The sequence below is a fragment of the Anomaloglossus baeobatrachus genome, chromosome 5 (assembly GCF_048569485.1).
Source record: "Anomaloglossus baeobatrachus isolate aAnoBae1 chromosome 5, aAnoBae1.hap1, whole genome shotgun sequence".
In the NCBI taxonomy this organism is placed as follows: domain Eukaryota; kingdom Metazoa; phylum Chordata; class Amphibia; order Anura; family Aromobatidae; genus Anomaloglossus; species Anomaloglossus baeobatrachus.
The window spans coordinates 328702936-328727153 of record NC_134357.1 but is presented as its reverse complement, the minus strand read 5'-3'; the positions used below and the strand labels follow the sequence as shown (position 1 = coordinate 328727153).

The 24218-nt window shown below is 44.0% G+C and overlaps 1 protein-coding gene across 1 annotated transcript in view; it reads left to right on the top strand.

Moving 5' to 3' along the window:
- LOC142311408 (uncharacterized) overlaps positions 1-23964 on the top strand; it is a 62882-nt gene extending 38918 nt beyond the window's left edge. The window contains exons 11-16 of the mRNA XM_075349801.1: positions 13661-13810; positions 15834-15898; positions 17898-17958; positions 20789-20852; positions 22032-22111; positions 23749-23964. Coding sequence (XP_075205916.1) covers positions 13661-13810; positions 15834-15898; positions 17898-17958; positions 20789-20852; positions 22032-22111; positions 23749-23772 — 444 coding nt within the window. The 3' untranslated portion in view covers positions 23773-23964. The remainder of the gene's footprint in view (positions 1-13660; positions 13811-15833; positions 15899-17897; positions 17959-20788; positions 20853-22031; positions 22112-23748) is intronic.
- The last annotated feature ends 254 nt before the right edge of the window (positions 23965-24218 follow it).

Here is a 24218-nt window from a genome sequence, read left to right as displayed (position 1 = left end):
TGCCTATTTGTACCTGGCTGGGAGCTAAAAATATAGGGAAGCCCTTTTTTAATTATTTCATGAATTTCATGAAATAATTAAAAAAAAACGACATGGGCTTCGCCCCATTTTTGTATCCAGCCAGGTACAACTAGGCATCTGGGGATTGGAATCCACAGCACAGGTTAGTTTGAGCTTTCTGGTCCCCTCTGCTGCGAATTGCAGTTCGCAGCTGCCCCAGAAAATGGCGCTTTCATAGAAGCGCCATCATCTGGCGCTGTATCCAACTCTTCCAGCAGCCCTGGAGGCTTGCTGGGTAATAATGGGTTAATACTAGCTTTGTTTTACTAGCTAGTATTAAGCCAGAGATTTTTAATGTCAGGCAAGTTTGACCCGGCCATTAAGAATCTCCAATAAAGGGTTAAAAAAAAAAAGACACCACACAGAGAAAAACTACTTTAATAGAAATAAATACACAGACACACTTAGAGACTCCATGTTTATTACTCCTTGTCAGCCCTCCATGATCCTGGTCTTCTGTCTTCTTTCTCCTTCAACCCATGCAGCTCTGCTACATCAGGCTGCACTGCATGGGAGGAAGATGCTGCTTGTCCCTGTGCAGTCTAATCACTCAGTGAGTGAGCAGAGGCTGCGGGCTGTAAGCGGTGACGTTCCGCTGCCACGATGACTATAGCCACAGCAATCTCTGATCACGTGATTCCCGATGCCGCTATTTACCGGCTGGGGTAGCCAGTCCCTGCATGTGAGCTGACTCTGTAAAGAGCGTCCACGTGCAGGAACGGGGAAGCCGACCATGTGCCAGAGCATTTCACTGGTACACGGAGATGCTGGAACCACCACCGCGTACCGGAGAGATACACTGACAGGACCTAGCATGACGTCTAGCCATGTGACCAGTCTGTAGCCAATGAGATAATAGACACGTGACTGGTCACATGCTTTTTGACGTCACGGAAGGTCCTATCATCAGTGCTGGTTACCGGGAGGACGCAGCGATTATTGGAAGGAAAAGTGGCGGGAGACCGAGTGCAGGACGCGTCGCGGGGACCTGTAAGTGTAATGGCAATGTTTATTAACTGTATGTGTACATGTATAATGTGTTTTTATGTGTTTGTGTTTGCCTGCCATTGTTTTCAATGGGGTTCAAGTGGTTCGTCGAACGGTTTGTTCAACGATCGTTGAATGGAGCCTCCGTTCGACGAACCGAACCTAACTCGAACTCTAGGGAGGTGGCTCATTTCTAATAGCCTACAAGATTCTCTATCTACCTCTTACAATAGGAGCACTATTATAGCCTAGCTATTTGATTGTCCTGACATGGCCTGTTTCATTGAGGTGAATTTGCACTTTGGCATTTTTTTCTAATAAGAATATACAGAAATACTATAGCACTTTATGAGAGTATTTTATCATATGTGCATTACAGCATTTGAAGCCATGCACATTTATGATATATACTCCGTGGCTACATGTGTGGACACAAGCAGAATACACGCACATTCTATGAATACAGCCTAATTCAACTTAAAGGCATTGGTTGATCACACAGTGATTAGGAGAACTGCTCTGAAAACAGTCGGTGGGTGGGCACTGGAAAATATGGGGGACTGGTGATTTTGCAGGACTGACACCAGCATCTGTGGATCAGGAGCTGTCAGGGAGGGTCAGGTACGCAGCTCCTTACTACTGTATAGAGATCAGAGCACTAGGAATACTGGCCAGGCTTTGGTGGTCTATCTCCTTGACAATGAGCTGTAAACAGTTTAACACAAGAGCTCTCTTATCAGGAAAATCACTGCAGATAGAAAAAGCAAGTCTGCTGCAAACTTACTTATATCTATACTATTACAGTTTATTAGCACGAGAATAACTCTTTAGGCTAAAGTGGACATAACAAGTGGTGCAAAAAGAACAGATAACAAATTCAGCTCTTCTCTTACTAGACATTTAAAGAGGCTCTCTGAGGAATACTCCAAGTTGGCCACTGTCACCTACTCCAGGCTGCAACCCAATCTAGGCACGCAATAGAATGGGGCTTAAGCCTGAGAAAGCTACACAATGAGATAAGCAGTTGGAGGGAGAAAACCTGCACTGCAGTGATCCTGCTCTGCTGTATCTGTATATAGCAGAGTAGAGAGGCTAACTGAGCTGATTTTTTTTCTTTCGTGGTCCATATCCGTTTGTAAACCTATCAGGCTGACTGAGCCGATACGTTATACTTATTTATGATGCTACTCTCCAGCCTGAAAGTTTGAGCGACATGTCTCCAGCAGCATTTCTTAAGGTTGCAACTAGAGTTGAGCGCGGTTCGTGGTTCGAGGTTCTCCAGTTCGAGGCTCGAGTGATTTTGGGCCCTGTTCTAGATCGAACTAGAACTCGAGCTTTTTGCAAAAGCTCGATAGTTCTAGAAACGTTCGAGAACGGTTCTAGCAGCAAAAAAACAGCTAAATCCTAGCTTGGTTTCTGCTGTAATAGTGTAAGTCACTCTGTGAATCACACTATTATGACATTTCAGTGTATAGTGTGCGTGAACAGCGCCTTCAGATCACTCCTGTTTGTATAATTTTTTTTTTCCTTGTCTTCCTTCCCTAAGCGCGCGCGTCTTGTGGGGCAGGCCAGCATGTCAGCCAATCCCAGACACACACACAGCTAAGTGGACTTTTAGCCAGAGAAGCAACGGCATGTGTGATAGGATGTCCATGTCACATGTCCCTGCATTATAAAACCGGACATTTTCCTCCAGGACGCCATTATCTCTTCTGCGTCTTTGGTGTCAGACATCACTGTCGCAGCTCCGTCCTCCTGAGTCCTATCGCCGATACAGCTGTATGCGCTCCATACACAGCGTTAGACAGCTTAGGGAGAGCACTTTCTATCAGTCCTTTTAAGGGCTCAAACCGGCAGGGTCAGAGAGCCATAGGTGACAGGTCCTGAAAACAGCGACAGCGTCTGTGTAGCCAAGGTCAGGGATTTCGTCGCTGCATTTCACCATTAGGAGGGAATAGAAAGGCAGGCTTCCATTCCTCTACCCAGAGCCCCACAATCCTGGCACTGTACCCTCCTGTCCTCTGCACACTCCAACTCATTATAACTAAGCCATTATACTAGCAAACACTCAGTGTACCTAGTGGCATCCTAAACGTGGCTATTGGACTTTGCTATAGTCCCACTAGTGCAAAGACATTTGCAGAGCACGTCTGCCTGCATTGCACACTCCAACTTTTTTAAACTAAGCCATTATACTAGCAAACAGTCAGTGTACCTAGTGGCATCCTAAACGTGGCTATTGTACTTTTGTGTAGTCACACTAGTGGAAAGATATTTGCAGCACCTCTGCCTGCATTGCACACTCCAACTTTTTTTAACTAAGCCATTATACTAGTAAACAGTCAGTGTACCTAGTGGCATCCTAAACGTGGCTATTGTACTTTTGTCTATTCACACTATTGTAAAGATATTTGCAGCACGTCTGCCTGCATTGCACACTCCAACTTTTTTTAACTAAGCCATTATACTAGCAAACAGTCAGTGTACCTAGTGGCATCCTAAACGTGGCTATTGTACTTTTGTCTATTCACACTATTGTAAAGATATTTGCAGCATGTCTGCCTGCATTGCACACTCCAACTTTTTTAAACTAAGCCATTATACTAGCAAACAGTCAGTGTACCTAGTGGCATCCTAAACGTGGCTATTGTACTTTTGTGTAGTCACACTAGTGGAAAGATATTTGCAGCACCTATGCCTGCATTGCACACTCCAACTTTTTTTAACTAAGCCATTATACTAGCAAACAGTCAGTGTACCTAGTGGCATCCTAAACGTGGCTATTGTACTTTTGTCTATTCACACTATTGTAAAGATATTTGCAGCACGTCTGCCTGCATTGCACACTCCAACTCATTATAACTAAGCCATTATACTAGCAAACAGTCAGTGTACCTAGTGGCATCCTAAACGTGGCTATTGTACTTTTGTCTATTCACACTATTGTAAAGATATTTGCAGCACGTCTGCCTGCATTGCACACTCCAACTTTTTTAAACTAAGCCATTATACTAGCAAACAGTCAGTGTACCTAGTGGCATCCTAAACGTGGCTATTGTACTTTTGTGTAGTCACACTAGTGGAAAGATATTTGCAGCACGTCTGCCTGCATTGCACACTACAACTTTTTTTAACTAAGCCATTATACTAGCAAACAGTCAGTGTACCTAGTGGCATCCTAAACGTGGCTATTGTACTTTTGTCTATTCACACTATTGTAAAGATATTTGCAGCACGTCTGCCTGCATTGCACACTCCAACTTTTTTAAACTAAGCCATTATACTAGCAAACAGTCAGTGTACCTAGTGGCATCCTAAACGTGGCTATTGTACTTTTGTGTAGTCACACTAGTGGAAAGATATTTGCAGCACGTCTGCCTGCATTGCACACTACAACTTTTTTTAACTAAGCCATTATACTAGCAAACAGTCAGTGTACCTAGTGGCATCCTAAACGTGGCTATTGTACTTTTGTCTATTCACACTATTGTAAAGATATTTGCAGCACGTCTGCCTGCATTGCACACTCCAACTTTTTTTAACTAAGCCATTATACTAGCAAACAGTCAGTGTACCTAGTGGCATCCTAAACGTGGCTATTGTACTTTTGTGTAGTCACACTAGTGGAAAGATATTTGCAGCATGTCTGCCTGCATTGCACACTCCAACTTTTTTTTAACTAAGCCATTATACTAGCAAACAGTCAGTGTACCTAGTGGCATCCTAAACGTGGCTATTGGACTTTTGTCTAGTCATACTACTGCAAATCTATGTGCAGCACCTCTGCATGACACCCTCCTGCTCTGTTTTTAATAAGCTATAATGATAGCAAAAAATACTGCCATTTAGTGGCATCATAGAACTGGCTGTTGTATTCCATTAGTGCCCCACTGGTGACAAGCTATTTATAGCACCTCTACATGACACCCTCCTGCTCTGTTTTTAATAAGCTATAATGATAGCAAAAAATACTGCCATTTAGTGGCATCATAGAACTGGCTGTTGTATTCCATTAGTGCCCCACTGGTGCCAAGCTATTTCTAGCACCTCTGCATGACACCCTCCTGCTCTGTTTTTAATAAGCTATAATTATAGCACAAAATACTGCCATTTAGTGGCATCATAGAACTGGCTGTTGTATTCCATTAGTGCCCCACTGGTGACAAGCTATTTCTAGCACCTCTGCATGACACCCTCCTGCTCTGTTTTTAATAAGCTATAATTATAGCACAAAATACTGCCATTTAGTGGCATCATAGAACTGGCTGTTGTATTCCATTAGTGCCCCACTGGTGACAAGCTATTTCTAGCACCTCTGCATGACACCCTCCTGCTCTGTTTTTAATAAGCTATAATGATAGCAAAAAAAAACAGCCATTTAGTGGCATCATAGAACTGGCTGTTGTATTCCATTAGTGCCCCACTGGTGACAAGCTATTTCTAGCACCTCTGCATGACACCCTCCTGCTCTGTTTTTAATAAGCTATAATGATAGCAAAAAATACTGCCATTTAGTGGCATCATAGAACTGGCTGTTGTATTCCATTAGTGCCCCACTGGTGACAAGCTATTTATAGCACCTCTACATGACACCCTCATGCACATTTTGCTACGCTAATGTTATAGCAAACTCATGGAATTCATTGCTGCATTTCATAATTCGGAGGGATAGAAAGTCAGGCTTCCTTTAGCTTTTCCTTCTGTTCATAGACAGCATCTCCAAGAGCAATTTCCCCTCCACGTCTAAGTGTGGAGAGGCAGCGAGTGCGCATGCGTGTGCCGATTTACCCCAGCTGCAGCCTAATTACAGTGTTTCGCCTAGTGAGTATGCTCAGCCTGACTGTGTTATTCCTGACGCTAAGTCTTCTTTTCGGGATACAGCGCATGCTCCCACACTAAGTGTGAAAAGCCTCTTTGCACAGGTGCTTGCATTCCGTGCCGGGTCTAAGTCCTGTTTTGTGCCTAGACACCATGCTAAAGCTGATAGTCTTTTTTCAGAGACTGTATTTCATGCTACTGAGCATGCTCAGGCACTTCCTGCATCAGAGACTGCAAATCTATGTGCAGCACCTCTGCATGACACCCTCCTGCTCTGTTTTTAATAAGCTATAATGATAGCAAAAAATACTGCCATTTAGTGGCATCATAGAACTGGCTGTTGTATTCCATTAGTGCCCCACTGGTGACAAGCTATTTATAGCACCTCTACATGACACCCTCCTGCTCTGTTTTTAATAAGCTATAATGATAGCAAAAAATACTGCCATTTAGTGGCATCATAGAACTGGCTGTTGTATTCCATTAGTGCCCCACTGGTGACAAGCTATTTCTAGCACCTCTGCATGACACCCTCCTGCTCTGTTTTTAATAAGCTATAATTATAGCACAAAATACTGCCATTTAGTGGCATCATAGAACTGGCTGTTGTATTCCATTAGTGCCCCACTGGTGACAAGCTATTTCTAGCACCTCTGCATGACACCCTCCTGCTCTGTTTTTAATAAGCTATAATGATAGCAAAAAATACTGCCATTTAGTGGCATCATAGAACTGGCTGTTGTATTCCATTAGTGCCCCACTGGTGACAAGCTATTTCTAGCACCTCTGCATGACACCCTCCTGCTCTGTTTTTAATAAGCTATAATGATAGCAAAAAATACTGCCATTTAGTGGCATCATAGAACTGGCTGTTGTATTCCATTAGTGCCCCACTGGTGACAAGCTATTTATAGCACCTCTACATGACACCCTCATGCACATTTTGCTACGCTAATGTTATAGCAAACTCATGGAATTCATTGCTGCATTTCATAATTCGGAGGGATAGAAAGTCAGGCTTCCTTTAGCTTTTCCTTCTGTTCATAGACAGCATCTCCAAGAGCAATTTCCCCTCCACGTCTAAGTGTGGAGAGGCAGCTAGTGCGCATGCGTGTGCCGATTTACCCCAGCTGCAGCCTAATTACAGTGTTTCGCCTAGTGAGTATGCTCAGCCTGACTGTGTTATTCCTGACGCTAAGTCTTCTTTTCGGGATACAGCGCATGCTCCCACACTAAGTGTGAAAAGCCTCTTTGCACAGGTGCTTGCATTCCGTGCCGGGTCTAAGTCCTGTTTTGTGCCTAGACACCATGCTAAAGCTGATAGTCTTTTTTCAGAGACTGTATTTCATGCTACTGAGCATGCTCAGGCACTTCCTGCATCAGAGACTAGGTCCGGTAATGAACTCTTTGGCCCTGCCCCTGATGTGGGGGTCCCATATAGACCACAGGGCATCAGGTGTCCTGCCAAATGGCTTGCAGAGGCCCACCCCTATGACTTGTCACCGCATTATTGATGGTCAGACGATGACTGGTGAGGTGTTTGGGTCATGGCAGCCATGAGGTCATCATTGAAGTTGCGGTTCCAAATAGGACGCTAGTTATGCCACTCATGACGTGTCACTCTACTTTTGTCTCCAGGAGGTGCATTGTGGTTCACCCTGGTTTGGGGCGGACCCAGGTTATAAAAGGGGCTGGAGCCAACAAGGAGGTGCGCAGTCTTCTATTATGCTACGAAAGAGCACACCTCCATGTGTTGAACCCATTGCGGCTTTAGGCCAGAGGTAGGCAGGGATAGGGTGTCGATGCAGGCCACCACCACAGTTGGTAACGCAGAACGGTTAAGACCAGCTCCTGTCCTACCAGTCCTGCTTGTGCAGCCCAGTGGCATTAACAGGCCTGCTGCTGCTTATGCGCCTGCTGTCCACAGGTGTGCCCCTACGCACACGGTCAGCGTACTCAATGGCCCCTGTGTTGTTAACAGGGAGTTCCTGGGCTGGGTGGGCATGTGGACCCTGTGACGCTAACAGGGCTCACAGTCTCCAGATCCGAATGGCGTCTAACTCGGTTCAGGCTACTATTAGTTTCATAGCCACACAGCTCTGTATCCTCCACCAAACCTTCCAGTTGCCAACCTCTCCTTTTCCAACTGGGAGCACAGTGGACACTGACTGCTGATGGGGATATATACCTTTCGCTTTCTTTTCTTATTAATTTTCGTTATATAGCGGTAACATAGTATATACCACTTTATCCAAATCTGCCAGTCCCACTGTAACAGATGGTGGTTCTTCAGCAAATGTTACTGTTGCTTAACCACCAAATCCACGGACCAAAACTTTTTTCCCCTTTCCAACACACCTGTTCCCCTTTCCACCAGCATCTGTCCTTTTTCAACTCATTTTGGTATATGACCAAAAGTGTAACTCTGCAGGGACACCGTACTCAACGCCATCTCAGCACAGCAGCCATCCCTCGGTCCCTCCGATGTGGACAAGTAAAAGACCATTTCCTCCTATCCATGACAAAGCGTTGAGGTTCACTCTGTGCAGCACTGGTGTTTAGTGGAAAAGTAGATCTAAGATTGCGTATCACATTCTGCAGATACTCCTGTATACGTGCGTCCATTTCTATGGCAGGAATTATTTCGCCAAATTTTGTCTTGTACCGGGGATCTAACAGTGTGGCAACCCAGTATTCAGGATTACTTCGAATTCGTACAATCCGAGGGTCATGTAGGTAGTGCAGCAAGAAGGCGCTCATGTGTCTTGTGCATCCAGGAGGACCAAGTCCTTGGTGTGTTGGTGGCAGAGAGGTGAGAATCGTGCCTCCTTCCTCTGCCCTCTCCCCACAACCTCGCACAACCGAAATGTGAGCAAGCTCTCACTCATCTGCTGAGTCTTCCATGCCCATCGCCAGTTCGTCCTCCATTTCTTCATGGGCTCCTGCACTTTCATCAACACTTTTTGCTGATACTATGCGCCCTTGTTAATCCCTCTCCCTCACCATGAATGCCGCATAGGTGCCGCTGACCATCTGGACCTCGTAGATCTTGTTATCCCTTCCGCATATGACTCCTCCTGTACTTCCTCCCCTTCCTCTTATCCCAACACCTAACTCCGAATAATAATTACAGTGTGCTCCATCATGTAGATGACCAGAATTGTCACGCTGAGAATGACATTGCCAGTGCTAAACATCTTCGTCGACATTTGTAAACTGTGTAGCAGGGTGCATAGGTCCTTGATCTGACACCACTCCAGCAGCGTGATCTGCACCACCTCTTGATCAAGTTATCCCAGGCTATATGTCATACCGTATTTCAGCAGGGCTCTGCGGTGCTGCCACACACGCTGCAACATGTGCAGATTCCAATTCCTGCGTGTCGGAACATCGCATTTCCGGCGTTTAACTGTCAGACCCTAAGACTTCCGGAGTGATGAAAGTTGTTGAGCTGTTGTGTGCGCACGATGGAAGTGAGCACATAGCGAGCGTGCCCGCTGCACAAGGCCATGTAGGCCGGGATGGTGTTTTAAAAATTGCTGGAGAATTCGGTTCAACACGTGAGCCATACAAGGCACGTGTGTCACATTGCCCTGACGATGGCCCGCAGCCAGGTTTGCATCATTGCCGCACACGGCTGTTAAGTCACCAACGGAGTCCGCTCCGTCAATTTGTACTCCGGTCGCCAGGTGACAACGTGTTCCTTTCATGAATAGTGCTGATGATGGGAGAGGAGTCGATGCCAGCGGCGCAGGTGGACGCAGGTTATGCTCACCCACTGGGCTGCATTACCTTGACAGATGCAGAATCTCTGGCTGAATGTAGCTGGTGGGTATCTCACAGATGAAATACCATCATTCAGCTACAACCAATGGGAAGACACTACACCCTTTTTTATGCCCATCCTGTCTGCAGACCACTGCCAGACATAGCTATGACCTCTGGTTACTTTTACCCCCAGTTCAGGTTTATGATTTTGTGTGCTTGTTACCTGACTACTTTTCCTGCTTGCTGTTTATGTACCTTGTTGGCCGATCCGCATTTCACCTCTGCTTGTTTTCTGATTAAGTCCTGGCCGTCCCATTCTGTTCCTGTTCCTCAATTAATGTTTTGACCCTGCCTGACTACTATTCTCTGGAACTGCAACCTTCCACAGGTATTAATCACCTTGGGCCCTGTGCAATTCCTAATCCCTGTATAGGGGTTAAAGGGTTTCAGGGTTCTAGGGGTCCTGCTTGGTGAGTGGCTTCCCTCTAGCCTATCATTAACAGCCCATCTGAGTGTGTGGATCAAGGAAGGCGTTACACCGTGCTCTCTGCAGAAGGCCATGTGGTCCAGGATAGTGCTTTAAAAATTGCTGGACAACCAGGTTCAACACGTGAACCACACAAGCCATGTGTGTCACATTGTCACAGCGAAGGGCCGCACCCATGTTTGCATCATTGTCGCACCCGGCCTTCCCTGGCTGCTGGTTGAGTGGAGACAACCATTGATGAAACTCGGTATCCAGAGCTAACCGTCCACAACTTCTCAGCGGTGTGACTCACATTTCCCATACATTTCAAAGTAAAACTTTGACCGCCTGATGGCATTGAGCTCTGCTGCCAGCATAGTAAGGAGGTGTGTGGTAGTCCTTGTGCGCAGTTACAAGGAAGGGTGGCCTGACCACACAGGGTTTGCGCCAAGGTGGAGGACCCACACGAGGTTGAAGAGGCAGAAGCAGTGTATTAACTTATACATACAGAAGAAGGATTGAAACAACTCGTGGGGACGGCAAGACTTGGACAGCAGACCCTTCTCCATCTCTCACCATAGTTTGCCAGTGCCCAGTCAGTGACATGTAATGACCCTGTCTATGCTTACTGGTCCAAGTATCTGTGTTGAAATGCACCCTGTCGCACACAGAGTTTCTCAAGGAAGTGGTGATGTTGTGTGCGACATGCTGGTGTAGCGCGGGCATGCTGTTCTTGGAGAAGCAGTGGTGATTGGTCATCTTGTACTGGATCACAGCGACAGACATAAGGTCTCTAAAATCCTGTGTGTCCACTAGGCGGAAAGGCAGCATTTCGGTAGCCAACAGTTTACAGAGGGATAGAGTCAACCTCTTCGCTTTGTCATGGGTCGCAGGAAGTGGCCTTTTATTTGACCACATCTGAGGGACAGAGATCTGGCTGCTGTGTGTAGACGGTGTTGAGTAGGGTGTCCCTGGAAAAATGCAGGTTTGTGAGGAAAGTGCAGGCGGAGACATGATGTTGCCTTCATCCAACGTTGGTGCTATCGATGTCTGAGAGAGCTGTACACACTCACTTGTTTCCCCTTCCAAACCAACTGACGACCTACCAAGTAAACTGCCTGTTGCGGTTACAGTGGTGGAAGTTGTGGGTGGAAAAACAGGTGTGAACAGCTGTCCCCACAGTCCTAGAAGATGACGAGCGCGCGGATGCACTGGAAGGGGCAGGCGGTGGATGGTTCGCTCCGCTAGGCCGCATTGCAGCACGGTGAGCTTCCCACCGGGCCATATGATATTTATTCATGTGACGATTCATGGAAGAAGTTGTCAAACTGCTGAGGTTTTGACCTCTACTAAGAGAACCATGACAAATTTTACAGATCACATAATTTGGGCGATCTTTTTCTATGTCAAAAAAGGACCAGGCTAGGCAAGGCTTAGAGGCCATGCGACCTGTTGATCCACCCCGAATAATGCTCAGAGGCAGAGTGGTGGCTGAGGATGCAGTTGTAGACGTGCTACCAGTGCTCCGACTCTGTCCAGGAAGGCGCAAGGTAACTTCGTCGTCGGTTGCATCCTCCTCCACCGCCTCTGTTGACCTCCTCGAGTGTCTGACTGTGGGTTGACAGTAGGTGGGATCTAGAACTTCATCATCAATTGTTGTGTTTGCACTCCCCTCCCCCTCAGAACGAGCCTCTTCTTGCCCTGACCGAATATTTAAGTTGTCATCCCAATCGGGTATCTGCGTCTCATCTTCATCAGTATGTTCCTCATTGTCTATAACCACAGGTGTTGGAAAGGCAGCATTTTGGTAGCCAACAGTTTGCAGATGCTGAAAGTCAACCTCCAAGCCATGTCATGCCCTTCTAAAAGCATGTAAAACACAGCGAGGGGACTCCAACCACAGTCTCCCTCGTTTCCACTAACTGTGCCACACACACCCCACTTGACTGGCATCGGTTGACCCCCCTTTTGAAAAAGAAAAAGATGCTTTGCATGAAGCACTCTCAAAAATATGCGTGCCTTTCCCGTCCCCTGGCTGACCCAGGGGAAGAAAAGTCCTCTGAGAGCCATGACTTGTTCATCTTGGTTCTTTTAGAAACACAGCGAGGGGACTCCAACCACAGTCTCCCTCGTTGCCACTAATTGGGCCACACACACCCCACTTGACTGACATCGGTTGATGCCCCTTTTCAAAATGAAAAAGATGCTTTGCATGAAGCACTCTCAAAAATACGCGTGCCTTTCCCGTCCCCTGGCTGACCCAGGGGAAGAAAAGTCCTCTGAGAGCCATGACTTGTTCATCTTGGTTCTTTTAGAAACACAGCGAGGGGACTCCAACCACAGTCTCCCTCGTTGCCACTAATTGGGCCACACACACCCCACTTGACTGACATCGGTTGATGCCCCTTTTCAAAATGAAAAAGATGCTTTGCATGAGGCACTCTCAAAAATATGCGTGCCTTTCCCATCCCATGGCTGACCCAGGGGAAGAAAAGTCCTCTGAGAGCCATGACTTGTTCATCTTGGTTCTTTTAGAAACACAGCGAGGGGACTCCAACCACAGTCTCCCTCGTTGCCACTAACTGGGCCACACACACCCCACTTGACTGGCATCGGTTGACCCCCCCTTTTGAAAAAGAAAAAGATGCTTGGCATGAAGCACTCTCAAATATACGCGTGCCTTTCCCGTCCCCTGGCTGACCCAGGGGAAGAAAAGTCCTCTGAGACCCATGTCCACATTGTCAGTGGACAGACACGTGTGCTTATCTGCCAGCAGACCCCCAGCAGCACTGAAGACAGGTTCCGAGAGAACGCTGGCTGCAGGACACGACAAGATCCCCAAGGCGTACGTGGCGAGCTCAAGTTGCACAATAATGGAATCGATGTTTCCTTGCATATACTCATATATCTGTGTGTCCTCCTCTTTTTCCTTGTCCAGCTGTTTTGTTTTCGCATGAGTATACGTCCTTGTCACTTTCCCATGTGTTTGAGTTGTTTGTCACCTTTTGGACACATTTGAGGGTGTTTTCTAGGTGTTTTTCTGTGTTTGTGTTTGCCTGCCATTGTTTCCTATGCAGTTCGAGTTCGGTTCGTCGAACGTTCGACGAGCCGAACTCGAACGGGACCTCCGTTCGGCGAACCGGCCTCGAGCCGAACCGGGACCGGTTCGCTCATCTCTAGTTGCAACCCCTTGTAGTGCATCCTTATGTATGCAGTGGACTCTGGATATGAGACAATGAGTTATAGGAAACAAAGAGGGCACTAGGGTCTTCTCCATATAACTGTGATGATATGCAGAGATATCTTGCTCACCTTCTTTGATTATGGTAGTCACAACACGGAACACGTATTGTATATGACAACTGCTGTAGAAAACTCAATAACGACAAGTTAAAGGGAAGAAAAACATGGTCACTGCGCTGCTGTAGAAGCTATGGAACCTCAGGGAGAACATACAGATTCCTTACAGACGTTTTACTTGGTGGGATTTAAACCCGACTTCAATGGTTTTGCTTTTTAATTATTGAATAGTGAACTATATTTTAATTTGCTTTTCTACAGTTAGGTGTGACCACTGGCCTTTCCCTTTACGTGACCATTGGAGAACTGATAAGCTGTGAAATTTCAAGTGGTGGAGTCCTTATAACAGTGGCAGTAACCTTTTCTATCCAAGCACAAGCAAGTGGCACTGTGTATGCCCAAGGTTCAGCTGTAAGTACAAAACATGAAAGCAAACTAATAGAACTTTGCAATGAAAAAAAAAGCTTAACCATTTTTTGTTTTTAAAATTTGTACATAAGTTTGAGTATCATGATATGCTCAGACCCCATGAAAAAAATATATCGGAAGAAAGGCGACAACTAGCAATTCAAGTTTTACAACACGCTGTCACCGGCCTCTGAATGGCAGACATCCCGAGGATTAAACATCCAGGTTGATCATCATTAGTAGTGTCAAATAGAAAGATCTCCTATATTTTATCCCCCAAAGTTGTCCCCTTATTGTATATTACAACAAACATTGCCAAAGTAGAAGCCCCTCTGTCAGCATATGGATGAACTACATGAATAATTTTTTGATGGCCAACACTTGAATTATTGCTGTCGAAGTGTTAATTTTTCACGTTCAGTTTATTTTATCTGTTAAGTAAAAAAAAAACCCAAGAGTCAACAGATGGACCTGTGCAGAATCCATTGTGGCTATACGTTATACGAGTGGTCGGAATGTCAGTAGCTTAAGTCTATATCGCTGAGTGTCTTTTTTTCACATACAACGCTCATCCCATTACCCAGAGAATACTGGAGAGCATCATATTTAGAGTTCAGAAATGCACACACTACAATTGGAATAAAAAAACCACAAATTTTATGCTATTTAAATGCAGGAAAATGTTTTCAAAATGTATTAAATCGAGACACAATTTCTCTATCCTTGCGAAAGAGTCCAATTACATTTTTGGTCCTAAGTGTACTATATTGACATGGAGATGTACCATATTTTTTAGACTATAAGACTCACGTCTTTCCTGTAAATTTTGAAAGAAAGTGTGGGGTGCCTCTTATAGTCCAGATGTATCTGGCTGTGGATGTAGAGGGGAGTGATGCAGTGTAGCGGGTCATAGGAGGCAGGACCAGGTTCACAAGAGGCAGGAGCTGGCACTGGGGCTAATAGTGTGGCTGCTATTAAAAAAATGAACATTCACTGCTCCTCACTCCCTTAATATAGCCTTCATCTCTGCACTGAAGACATGCAATGAGACATGGGCTAGATTATGGGTGTGAGGAACAGTGAATATTCATTCTCTCTAATAGCGGGCACATATGATCACCCAGCCGCCGGTTTACTGGAGCTGCTTGGCGATCACATGTGTACGTTATTAATGAGAATGACTATTCACTTGTCCCAGTGCTCATAATTCCAGGCATGGGGAGCAGTAAATATTCTGGTAGCTGACGTCAGCATGTATCTGGGTGCGCATGGCACTGACGTCATGCGCTGTGCGGCTCTCACTCTGAAGTCAGTTGCAACCAACAGAATTTGAAACCGCGCACGGGAAAGCGGATGGAAGGTGAGAAGAATTTTATATTTTTTTATGTGTGCAGCATGATGGGAGGTATATACACCAGGATGGGCCCATGATGGGGGACATATATACCAGGATAGGGAGCATATATACCAGAATGGGGAAGATACACAGTATACCCAGTTGAGGGATATTTATACCAGAATGAGCCCAGAATGGGAAACATATATACCAGGATGGAGTTCATATATACCAGGATGGGACCAGGATAAGGCCATTTACACCAAAATAGACCCAGGATGGGCATCATATACACCAGGATGGGACAAAGATGGGGAACATACATACCAGGAAGGAAGACATACATACCTGGAAGGGGCCAAGGATGGGGGACATTAGTACAGAATTTTAGGTCATAACAGGGTCAGCAGCAGATCCAACCCAATAACAGTGCGCCAAGGCCAATTTTTTTCTTCCTATTTCCCTCCCTCTAAAACCTAGGTACGTCATATAGTCCAAAAAATAATGTAATTCACACATGAGAATAAGTCTCTAAGGCAGATCAGATTACATCAAACAAAAGACAAGATCAAGTTTCTTCTCTTGATCCCTCTGAAGTTTGCAAGAAAAAAATCAACAATTATAGAAAAAGAAGCACTTAATAGTAATATGACGTGAAAATAACACTCCAATCTTTTTGTTTCCACACAGAGTTTAACTGTACGTGCACAGGTGAATGTTAATGCTGGATCAATCAGTTTTGCCGTCAATGCATAGTAAGATCATGTGATTTTTAGCAGTAAAGCAAAACTAAATACAGTATGTCATGTAAAAAAAGCAACACAAAAAAATACATGGCCAATATTTTAGCACTACAAGACCCCTATCACCTCCTGGAACTTCTTTTTTCCCTTAGTAGAGTTTATCATGACCAAGATATTGATGGCCTATCTTTAATGGGTTGGTCTGATATTGCGTGTCAGGCACGCATCACTCCTCAGTCTCCCTCCAGCTTCCTGGCGCAGGCACTCCTGCTAACAGTTCAAGCCTGCAGCATGACAATGTCATTGGTTTGAGCTGTCAATCAAGCAGATGCACCTTTCATCAAGTGGGAACCCAAAAGGCTGACGAGTGGTGTGTTCACTGATTGTGGGGCACGAAGTTTTTTCTCTGCAGAACTGGAGGAGTGTAGTAGCACTTAAGATGGCCGGATATCAACACTCGACTCCAGTGAGACCTATCAGCTTCAGTGCAAAGCTTACAAACTAAATAGAAAAGAGCTTATAAGAACGGCGCATGTTCAGCCACTACTGCTACACTGCAATCAATATTCAATTGGTGAGATCATGAGGCCCATACTGATTAATTATATTCAGGTCCCAAAGCCGCCAGAGGCACACAGGGTATTGAGCTTGAAACCAGAGCTCCGTACACTGTGTAGTGGTTATTCTCAGTTACTGTGTCTCAACTTCCATTCACTTAAAAGGTATTTGTCACTAGGTTTTTGACAGCTAATCTTAATTCAAAGACAGATCCCCTTTCCAGTGTATACAGGGAGAAGCCAGTCAGTGGTGTGGGTGGAGTTATGCTAAAAACAGAGAACACAAGATGACACATAGCTGGAATCGTGATCTCTGCCCATACATCATGCGGCTCTCAGATTCCCTAATGTACTATGTCCGTCATCTCCCTGCTTGTCATGTGGGCTCGCAGGCCAAGCACGCATCTTTTCCTACACATGTTGGCTGATTTAATTAGCCGACATCTGTCTCTAATAGCCTTGGTGGAGCGTCGCTGCTGATAACCCCTGTGTCTGTCATCACGGTTCTCCTATGAACACTAGTTTGTGGCCATTGTTCATAGGAGAGTGTGATTTCCTATATATATATACAAGTGATCAACAAGTGCAAGTGATCAGACTATTCAATAGTCTATAAGGGGACTATTATATACAGTAAAAAGTAGAAAAAAAAGTTTTAAAATATATCAAAGTTTAAATCACCCCCCTTTTACCACATTAAAAACTAAGAAATTAAAAAATACACATTTGGTATCAATGTGCTCATAAAAGTCCAATATATTAAAATATAAAATAGATTAGTCCGATCGGTAAACAGTGTAATGAGAAAAAAAATCAAAACCCCAAAATTGCAGTTTTTCGGCAGAAATTAATATAATAACAGTCGCTCAAAACATTGTACATACCCCATAATAATATCAATGAAAACATCAACTGCAAACCCCCATAGAGCTCCATATCCCAAAACCTGTAAATGTGACGACTCTCGGAAAGTCACAAAAGATTTTTTTTTTCATAAATTTCTGAACTTTTCTCACCACTTCAATAAAACAAGAACTATACATGTTCTATATCTACGTTATTGTACTGGCCTGGAGAATCACACTGCCAGGTCAGATTGATGCTAAAATGAACGCTGTAAATAAAAAAAATAAAAAAAAAAAATCTATTGCAAAATTTCACTTTTTTTGCCATTTCACTACACTGGGAATTTTTTTGCCGCTTACCCATTACACCATATGATAAAATGGATGGGGTCAGTCAAACGCAAAAAACGAGCCCTCAAATGGCTATATCAATGTAAACAGAAAAAAGTTATGGCTCTTAGAATAAGGAGGAGAAAAAACAAAAGCACAAAAACAAAACATGACTCGGTTCTTAAGGGGTTAAGGTGATAAACAGGCACTGAATGTCTTATGATATGTGCACAATATATATGTGACTATACTAGAATGTATACATTTCTCTCTTTCCAGCATTGCTGCTAGTAATGTACAAGTGACTACTGTGATTCCAGGATGTGGCTGCTTTACTGCAGTAAGTATACAAGCTTCTTCCCATCCCATGGGTGATTGTTTATGTGGAGATTTTATTTTTGCTTGCAAGTCTCTACAGCTGATGAATGGGAAAATCAGAAGGGATTCTGTCAGCACAGGATGACTGTTCTATCATGGCGGGGCCAAACATTTAACTACACCTTCCCACCTGCTTGTGTTCCCTCTATCTCCACCCTCTTCTGTGATTGACATCTCCAGTTTCACAGAACCAGAAAAGGGCGGGGATACATGGAAAACAAGCAGGTGGGTAGGTGAATTTAAATGCTTGGTCACACCATGATGCACCAAGCGCCTGTTTGGCTTGAACAGTCCTTCTGTGCTGATAGATTCCATTTAAGGCCTGGTTTACATGATCATGATTAGCAGCGTTGTGAATGCAACATATTTCCGCAAAGTGGTCTTTTCTTCGCAGAGTAAACTGACATCCGGTGCAGCTTCCCGAGCCGCAGCATGTCAATTTATGCTTGAGGAGATGCGAGTGTTGTCAGCAACGCCCCAAACCCTGATTGTGTGCATGGGCCGCTGCCTTCTCCCATGGAGAACACTCACATCTCCGTAGGAGGGCTGACACGGCGTCTAGGACAGTATCGCCAGACAGTGGGAACAGGCCTGAAGACTGTCAGCACAGAATGACTGTTCAAACCAAGCAAAGCCACCTGACTAAGCTTTATTTGTATCTCCACTACCTTCCTTGATTTATAGTTCTAGCTTTACAGAAGCCAGAGAAGTGAAATAGTGCTGCAGCCCATCAGCAGACACTGGGGTGGGTCACCTGACAGTAAACTAATGGCAGAAGTAAGAGAAGAGTCTGGCATTGTGAGAGGACCTTTGTTCCCTTAGGTGCTAATTTCCAGCCAGAGATGGCTACCTAGGGAATGTTCATACTAATCAATTATGTTCTAAAATAACGACATAAGCCCTCCTATTACATCCCCTATGCGGGTCCTGATCAGGTGACTGCTGGGCATGACAGCATCATTTCTAGTAGTAATGACTATTTCATTTTTTTTTTTCATTTTTTTTAGAAGCTAAAAGTCCTTTTTAATATACCGTAATTTGTTTCAATGTAAAAAAATATGAAACTTTGCAAATCCCTTTATTAGGTAATTTGTCTTCATTCCAGTAAATATTGCATGAAAGCGGCTTTCAAAGCCATTGGGGAAACAGTCTATTTGCTGAACATACACATGTGGAGTATACATGATGGCATGAGAGTGATCTGGGGCAGCAGATTGCTCTTGTGAGGAGGACACAAGAGGTGACTAGTGAAGGGCGAGCAGTAACATCCTCGAGCACTCATTATTGGAGTCGAGCAAGTCACACGCTCTCACGGGCTCAACTTGAGTAACGAGCATTATGGAAAGTCAATGATTGGGCAGTTCAGCTCTCCACCTCCATAAAGCCAGCCATATACAGAGCATTTCCGGGGGAAGGGAGGGCAGGGTGTTGTTTTTGGGAGGTCACACTATATCCAAAAATGTTCTAACCCCCAGTGAAAGCCATTCAGAGACTGCAAATGGCTCTCCCTGAGGTGTCTGCACACATTAAGCAGTTGGGGGAGTCGGCGCTTTGTATCCATTATTTCACGGACGACACATCTGAGCAATGCTCGATTAATTACTTAGCAGTGCCGAGCATGTTTGCACCTCCCTAGTGGTGACCCTTTCACTGCCATCATCTGTACTCTAAATAAGTTTGGAGAAAAAAAAGGTTTGAAAAACACTTTCTTGCAATTTTGTTTACAGAAATAAAGTGATATGCAAAAGTTTCATGGACAAAAATATATTTATTTGTCTATGTTTAGTTACTCTTTAAAAATAAGCAAAAAGTCGGGAACGTTCTGAAAAAAATGAAAAACTCTTATTCCTTGAATTCCCCTCCTCATGTCATGCCCAGTAGTCACTGGATTGCTACAGAAAAACCGTGGCCTCAGGGCTCACATGCCTGGTGGAAAGATAATGGGTGTGATAGGCAAGCAATGCTTATTTCATTCATTTACAAAAATTCTGCATTCTTGGCCTAATATTAAAAAGCCCTGAAAATCCCTTTGCCTCTTTACCTTCCCTGCTGGCCATGAGTAGCCTGATCATTCGTGATTGACAAGTTGTCTCATGTAAAAGCTGATCTGAATGGAAGCATTTTACTCTACCTGCACATCTATTGAGACCCTGTACACAGTAATATCATTGTAGGTAGACAGAATTTTTAGGGATCCTTGTCATGCCCAATATTCAGCCCTTGAGTTATGCAATGAGTAACGTCAGGCTCTGATCACATATTTAGGCCCCATTCATTAAAGTGTTTACGGCAGAATTCTGGTGTAAAAGCCTCTTAATAATGCACGATAAAGTCGCACAACTTCCTAACTGTGCAAAAATGTTTCACTTTTGGCATTTACATGCCAGTCTACAGCAATATTGGGCACAGCATGGTTGGAACTGGGCATTGCTGCCCTTGCCCATCAAATTCATGAAAAGTGATACCACTTTAGTGCCTAGAGTACATTTGTGGCGGAGGTGCAATGCTAGCTGAGAGAAGCTTCTAATTCATTAAGTGGTCTGCACCTCCTAAATAATTAGGCACATCATACCCCAGCTGCCCCATTCATTAAGGCTGGCATGTGCAACGCCAGTGTTAATGAATTGGCCCTTTACAGTATACTGTTGTAACAAACCTTCTTTTTATTTTTTTGCTTAATATTAGAAAGAGGAGGTTTAAACATAATATTATTAAGCATCAAAAATATAGTTGAAAAAAATGAATGGTGTCTTGCTCAACAATTTTCTAGTTCTTTTTCTTTTAATTTCCAGGTATTGCAAAACTTGGCTTCTGTTCTTACCAATAATGCTGGGACCATACAAGCTGAGCTAAACAGTGAGTATGATAGACTTTGCCAATGAGAGTATAGAATAAGGAATTTTTGAACTGTTTGTGACTAGTCAAATATATATAGTGCAACAAGTAGTGATGAATTAGTACTAAAATGTGCTTAAAATGTGCTTAAATGTGCACTAAAAGGTGCTTATTACTTGAATCGAGCAGGTCAGATGCTCGGATGGGCGTAATTCGAGTAATAAGTATAACAGAAGTCAATGGGGAGCTTGAGTATTTTTTCAGAGGACCCCCAAGAGGGCCGGGGAGCAAATCACTGAATTGCAACGGGAAAAGCATGTGGAAGACACCTGGATGCATCTCTGAGTCCCAGGTCGCCGTTGGGAACTAACTAAAAAATAATAAAAAAAAAAATTATGTGGGGTCCTCCCCATTTATGCTAACCTCCCAAGGTAAAGCAGACAGTTGGGCGCTGGTATTATTAAGCTGGGAAGGTGCATGGTTATTTGGCCTTTTCCAGCCTAAAAATGCCAGCCTGCAAGTGTTGCAGAATTAGTGCCTAAATGGTATTTTTAGCCTCTTTAACCTACTAAATTAAAAAAACGATGTGGGGTCCACCCTATTTTTAATAATTAGTCAATGTAAGGCAGACAGCTCTAGGCTGGTATTATCAGGATGGGAAGGTCCATGGTTATTGGACCTTTCCCAGCTTAAAAATATCAGCCTGTAGCCTCCCCAGAATTAGCCTCAGAGCCATGAAGCATGAGGGGCGGGGACTCAAGAACGGTTCTCTAGCACCTGCAATACTCAGCAGAGTAAAGAGCATTCCCAAGCACCCCGATGATTGATCGATTATAAGCAGTGGTGAGCATGTGCACTCATCACTAGTAATGTCATATGAAACATCCTTCTTAGTGTAAAATGCACATTGACACTCTTTAGCTGCCCATAGCTATCATGTGTAAAGACTAGAAACAACTCCCAAGATGATAGTGGTCATGTGATTTACTCATGTTCTCTTACTTAGTCTTGCATGGACCATGATAACTGCTGACAATACTAGATAGGTCTCCAGGTCACTTATTTTGCAGGATTCATGTACTGACAGCAGTTTTGCAGGGTTCATGTAATAAAAAACCTTATGATCCTAATAATAATACCTCTATATTTGATATAATAAACCTTACTGTGGCTAATTCATTAACATGTTATTTATTGCAGTTCATCTTCAAGTAGCAGTTGTACCATTGCCATTCATTGTTGGACCATCAGGAAATACACCATCCTGTACACCTTACTCTGTAAGTTCTAAATTCTCTATACCTATAATTCAAGTTCAAAGCTATCATTTCAACTATATGTTTCGTAAAAACACATGCTAATAAACAGAATAACCTAAAGATATTGTGAACCTACACTAGAAGATCCGGCAAATGTATTATAGAACTGTTGAGAGACATCAGAATGAGCAGTAGCAGAAATTAGATCACTTTTAGTAATACTGTACATATTTCAACTTTAGGAAACTCATCTAAATGTTATAAAGTGGAAATTAATTTGCAGGGGTTTCCTGCAAACAAAGTCCAGTCTAATTAATAGATCTTGTAAGAAAAATAAGTTCCACAATTGGATGTGTTAAACAATGTCCCTGTGCTGAGATAATCTTATAAATGTTCCCCTGCTATGTCCTGTGTAATAGCTGTGTCTGGACGTGTGGACAATTTCCGGCTGATCCTACACACTTCCCAGTAGGTATCAGACGTGATGTCCTGTTCACAGGTGCACAATTACCGGCTGATTACGCACAGTTCTCTGTAGATATCAAACATGATGTACTGTTCACAGGTGGATGATTGACTGCTGATCACACACACTTCCCAGTAGGTATCAGACATGATGTCCTGTTCACAGGTGCACGACTGCCGGCTGATCATACACACTTCCCAGTAGGTATCAGACATGATGTCCTGTTCACAGGTGCACGATTTCCGTCTGATCACGCACACTTCCCAGTAGGTATCAGACATGATGTCCTGTTCACAGGTGCATGACTGCCGGTTGATCATGCACACTTCCCAGTAGGTATCAGACATGATGTCCTGTTCACAGGTGCACGACTGCCGGTTGATCATGCACACTTCCCAGTAGGTATCAGATGTGATGTACTGTTCACATGTGCACGATTGCCTGCCGGTTGATCATGCACACTTCCCAGTAGATATCAGACATGATGTACTGTTCACAGGTGCACGACTGCCAGTTGATCATGCACACTTCCCAGTAGGTATCAGACATGATGTACTGTTCACAGGTGCACGACTGCCGGTTGATCATGCACACTTCCCAGTAGGTATCAGACATGATGTACTGTTCACAGGTGCACGACTGCCGGTTGATCATGCACACTTCCCAGTAGGTATCAGATGTGATGTACTGTTCACATGTGCACGATTGCCTGCTGGTTGATCATGCACACTTCCCAGTAGATATCAGACATGATGTACTGTTCACAGGTGCATGACTGCCAGTTGATCATGCACACTTCCCAGTAGGTATCAGACATGATGTACTGTTCACAGGTGCATGACTGCCGGTTGATCATGCACACTTCCCAGTAGATATCAGACATGATGTACTGTTCACAGGTGCACGACTGCCGGTTGATCATGCACACTTCCCAGTAGGCAATAGCACTCCTCACCCCAACAAGAAGGAAAAACAGCTAAAGCTGGCCATATACAAAACTGCAGTCTGCCAGCTATTTCCAACAACTCCACCATAAACCTGCAGGGATCAACATGAGCTTCAGCTCCACTTTTAAAACAGAAAAGATGGGTGATGGCAGATCACGACATACTTGCTTAATGCGTAAAATCTGCTGGTTTGACAATAACCACACACATTTTGTAATCTTATTTTCTGCTTTTTCTTTTTACAGGGTTACTACAGATATGCATGTTAGGACTAATCTGTCAAGACCAACATAAAAGGATAACCCAGCTCAATAGATTCCAAATGTCATTTCAATCACTTTCCAAACTGTCCTTCTTTCATGCTTGCATATGACATTACTAAGTAACTAATCATAAGGCTTGTACACGCTGCTTATCAATCTATTCTACAAATCTTTAATAAACCACTGCAAAGCATATAACCGTGTCCAATGTTTTTTCTCTTCCAAGAAAAAAAAAACAAATACATGTGACAAAATTCTATGCAGGTTTATTCAAAAGAGCTAAAGGGAATCTGTCACCATTTTTTTTTACCTAATCTGAGAGCAGCATAATGTAGAGATAAAGCCTCTGATTCTAATGTATTCCAAGTACACTGAAATTGAACCTTTGATCGTTAGATCGCTTGTGCTATATACACAAGTACAACATCATTTCTGCGTAGAATAAAAATCAT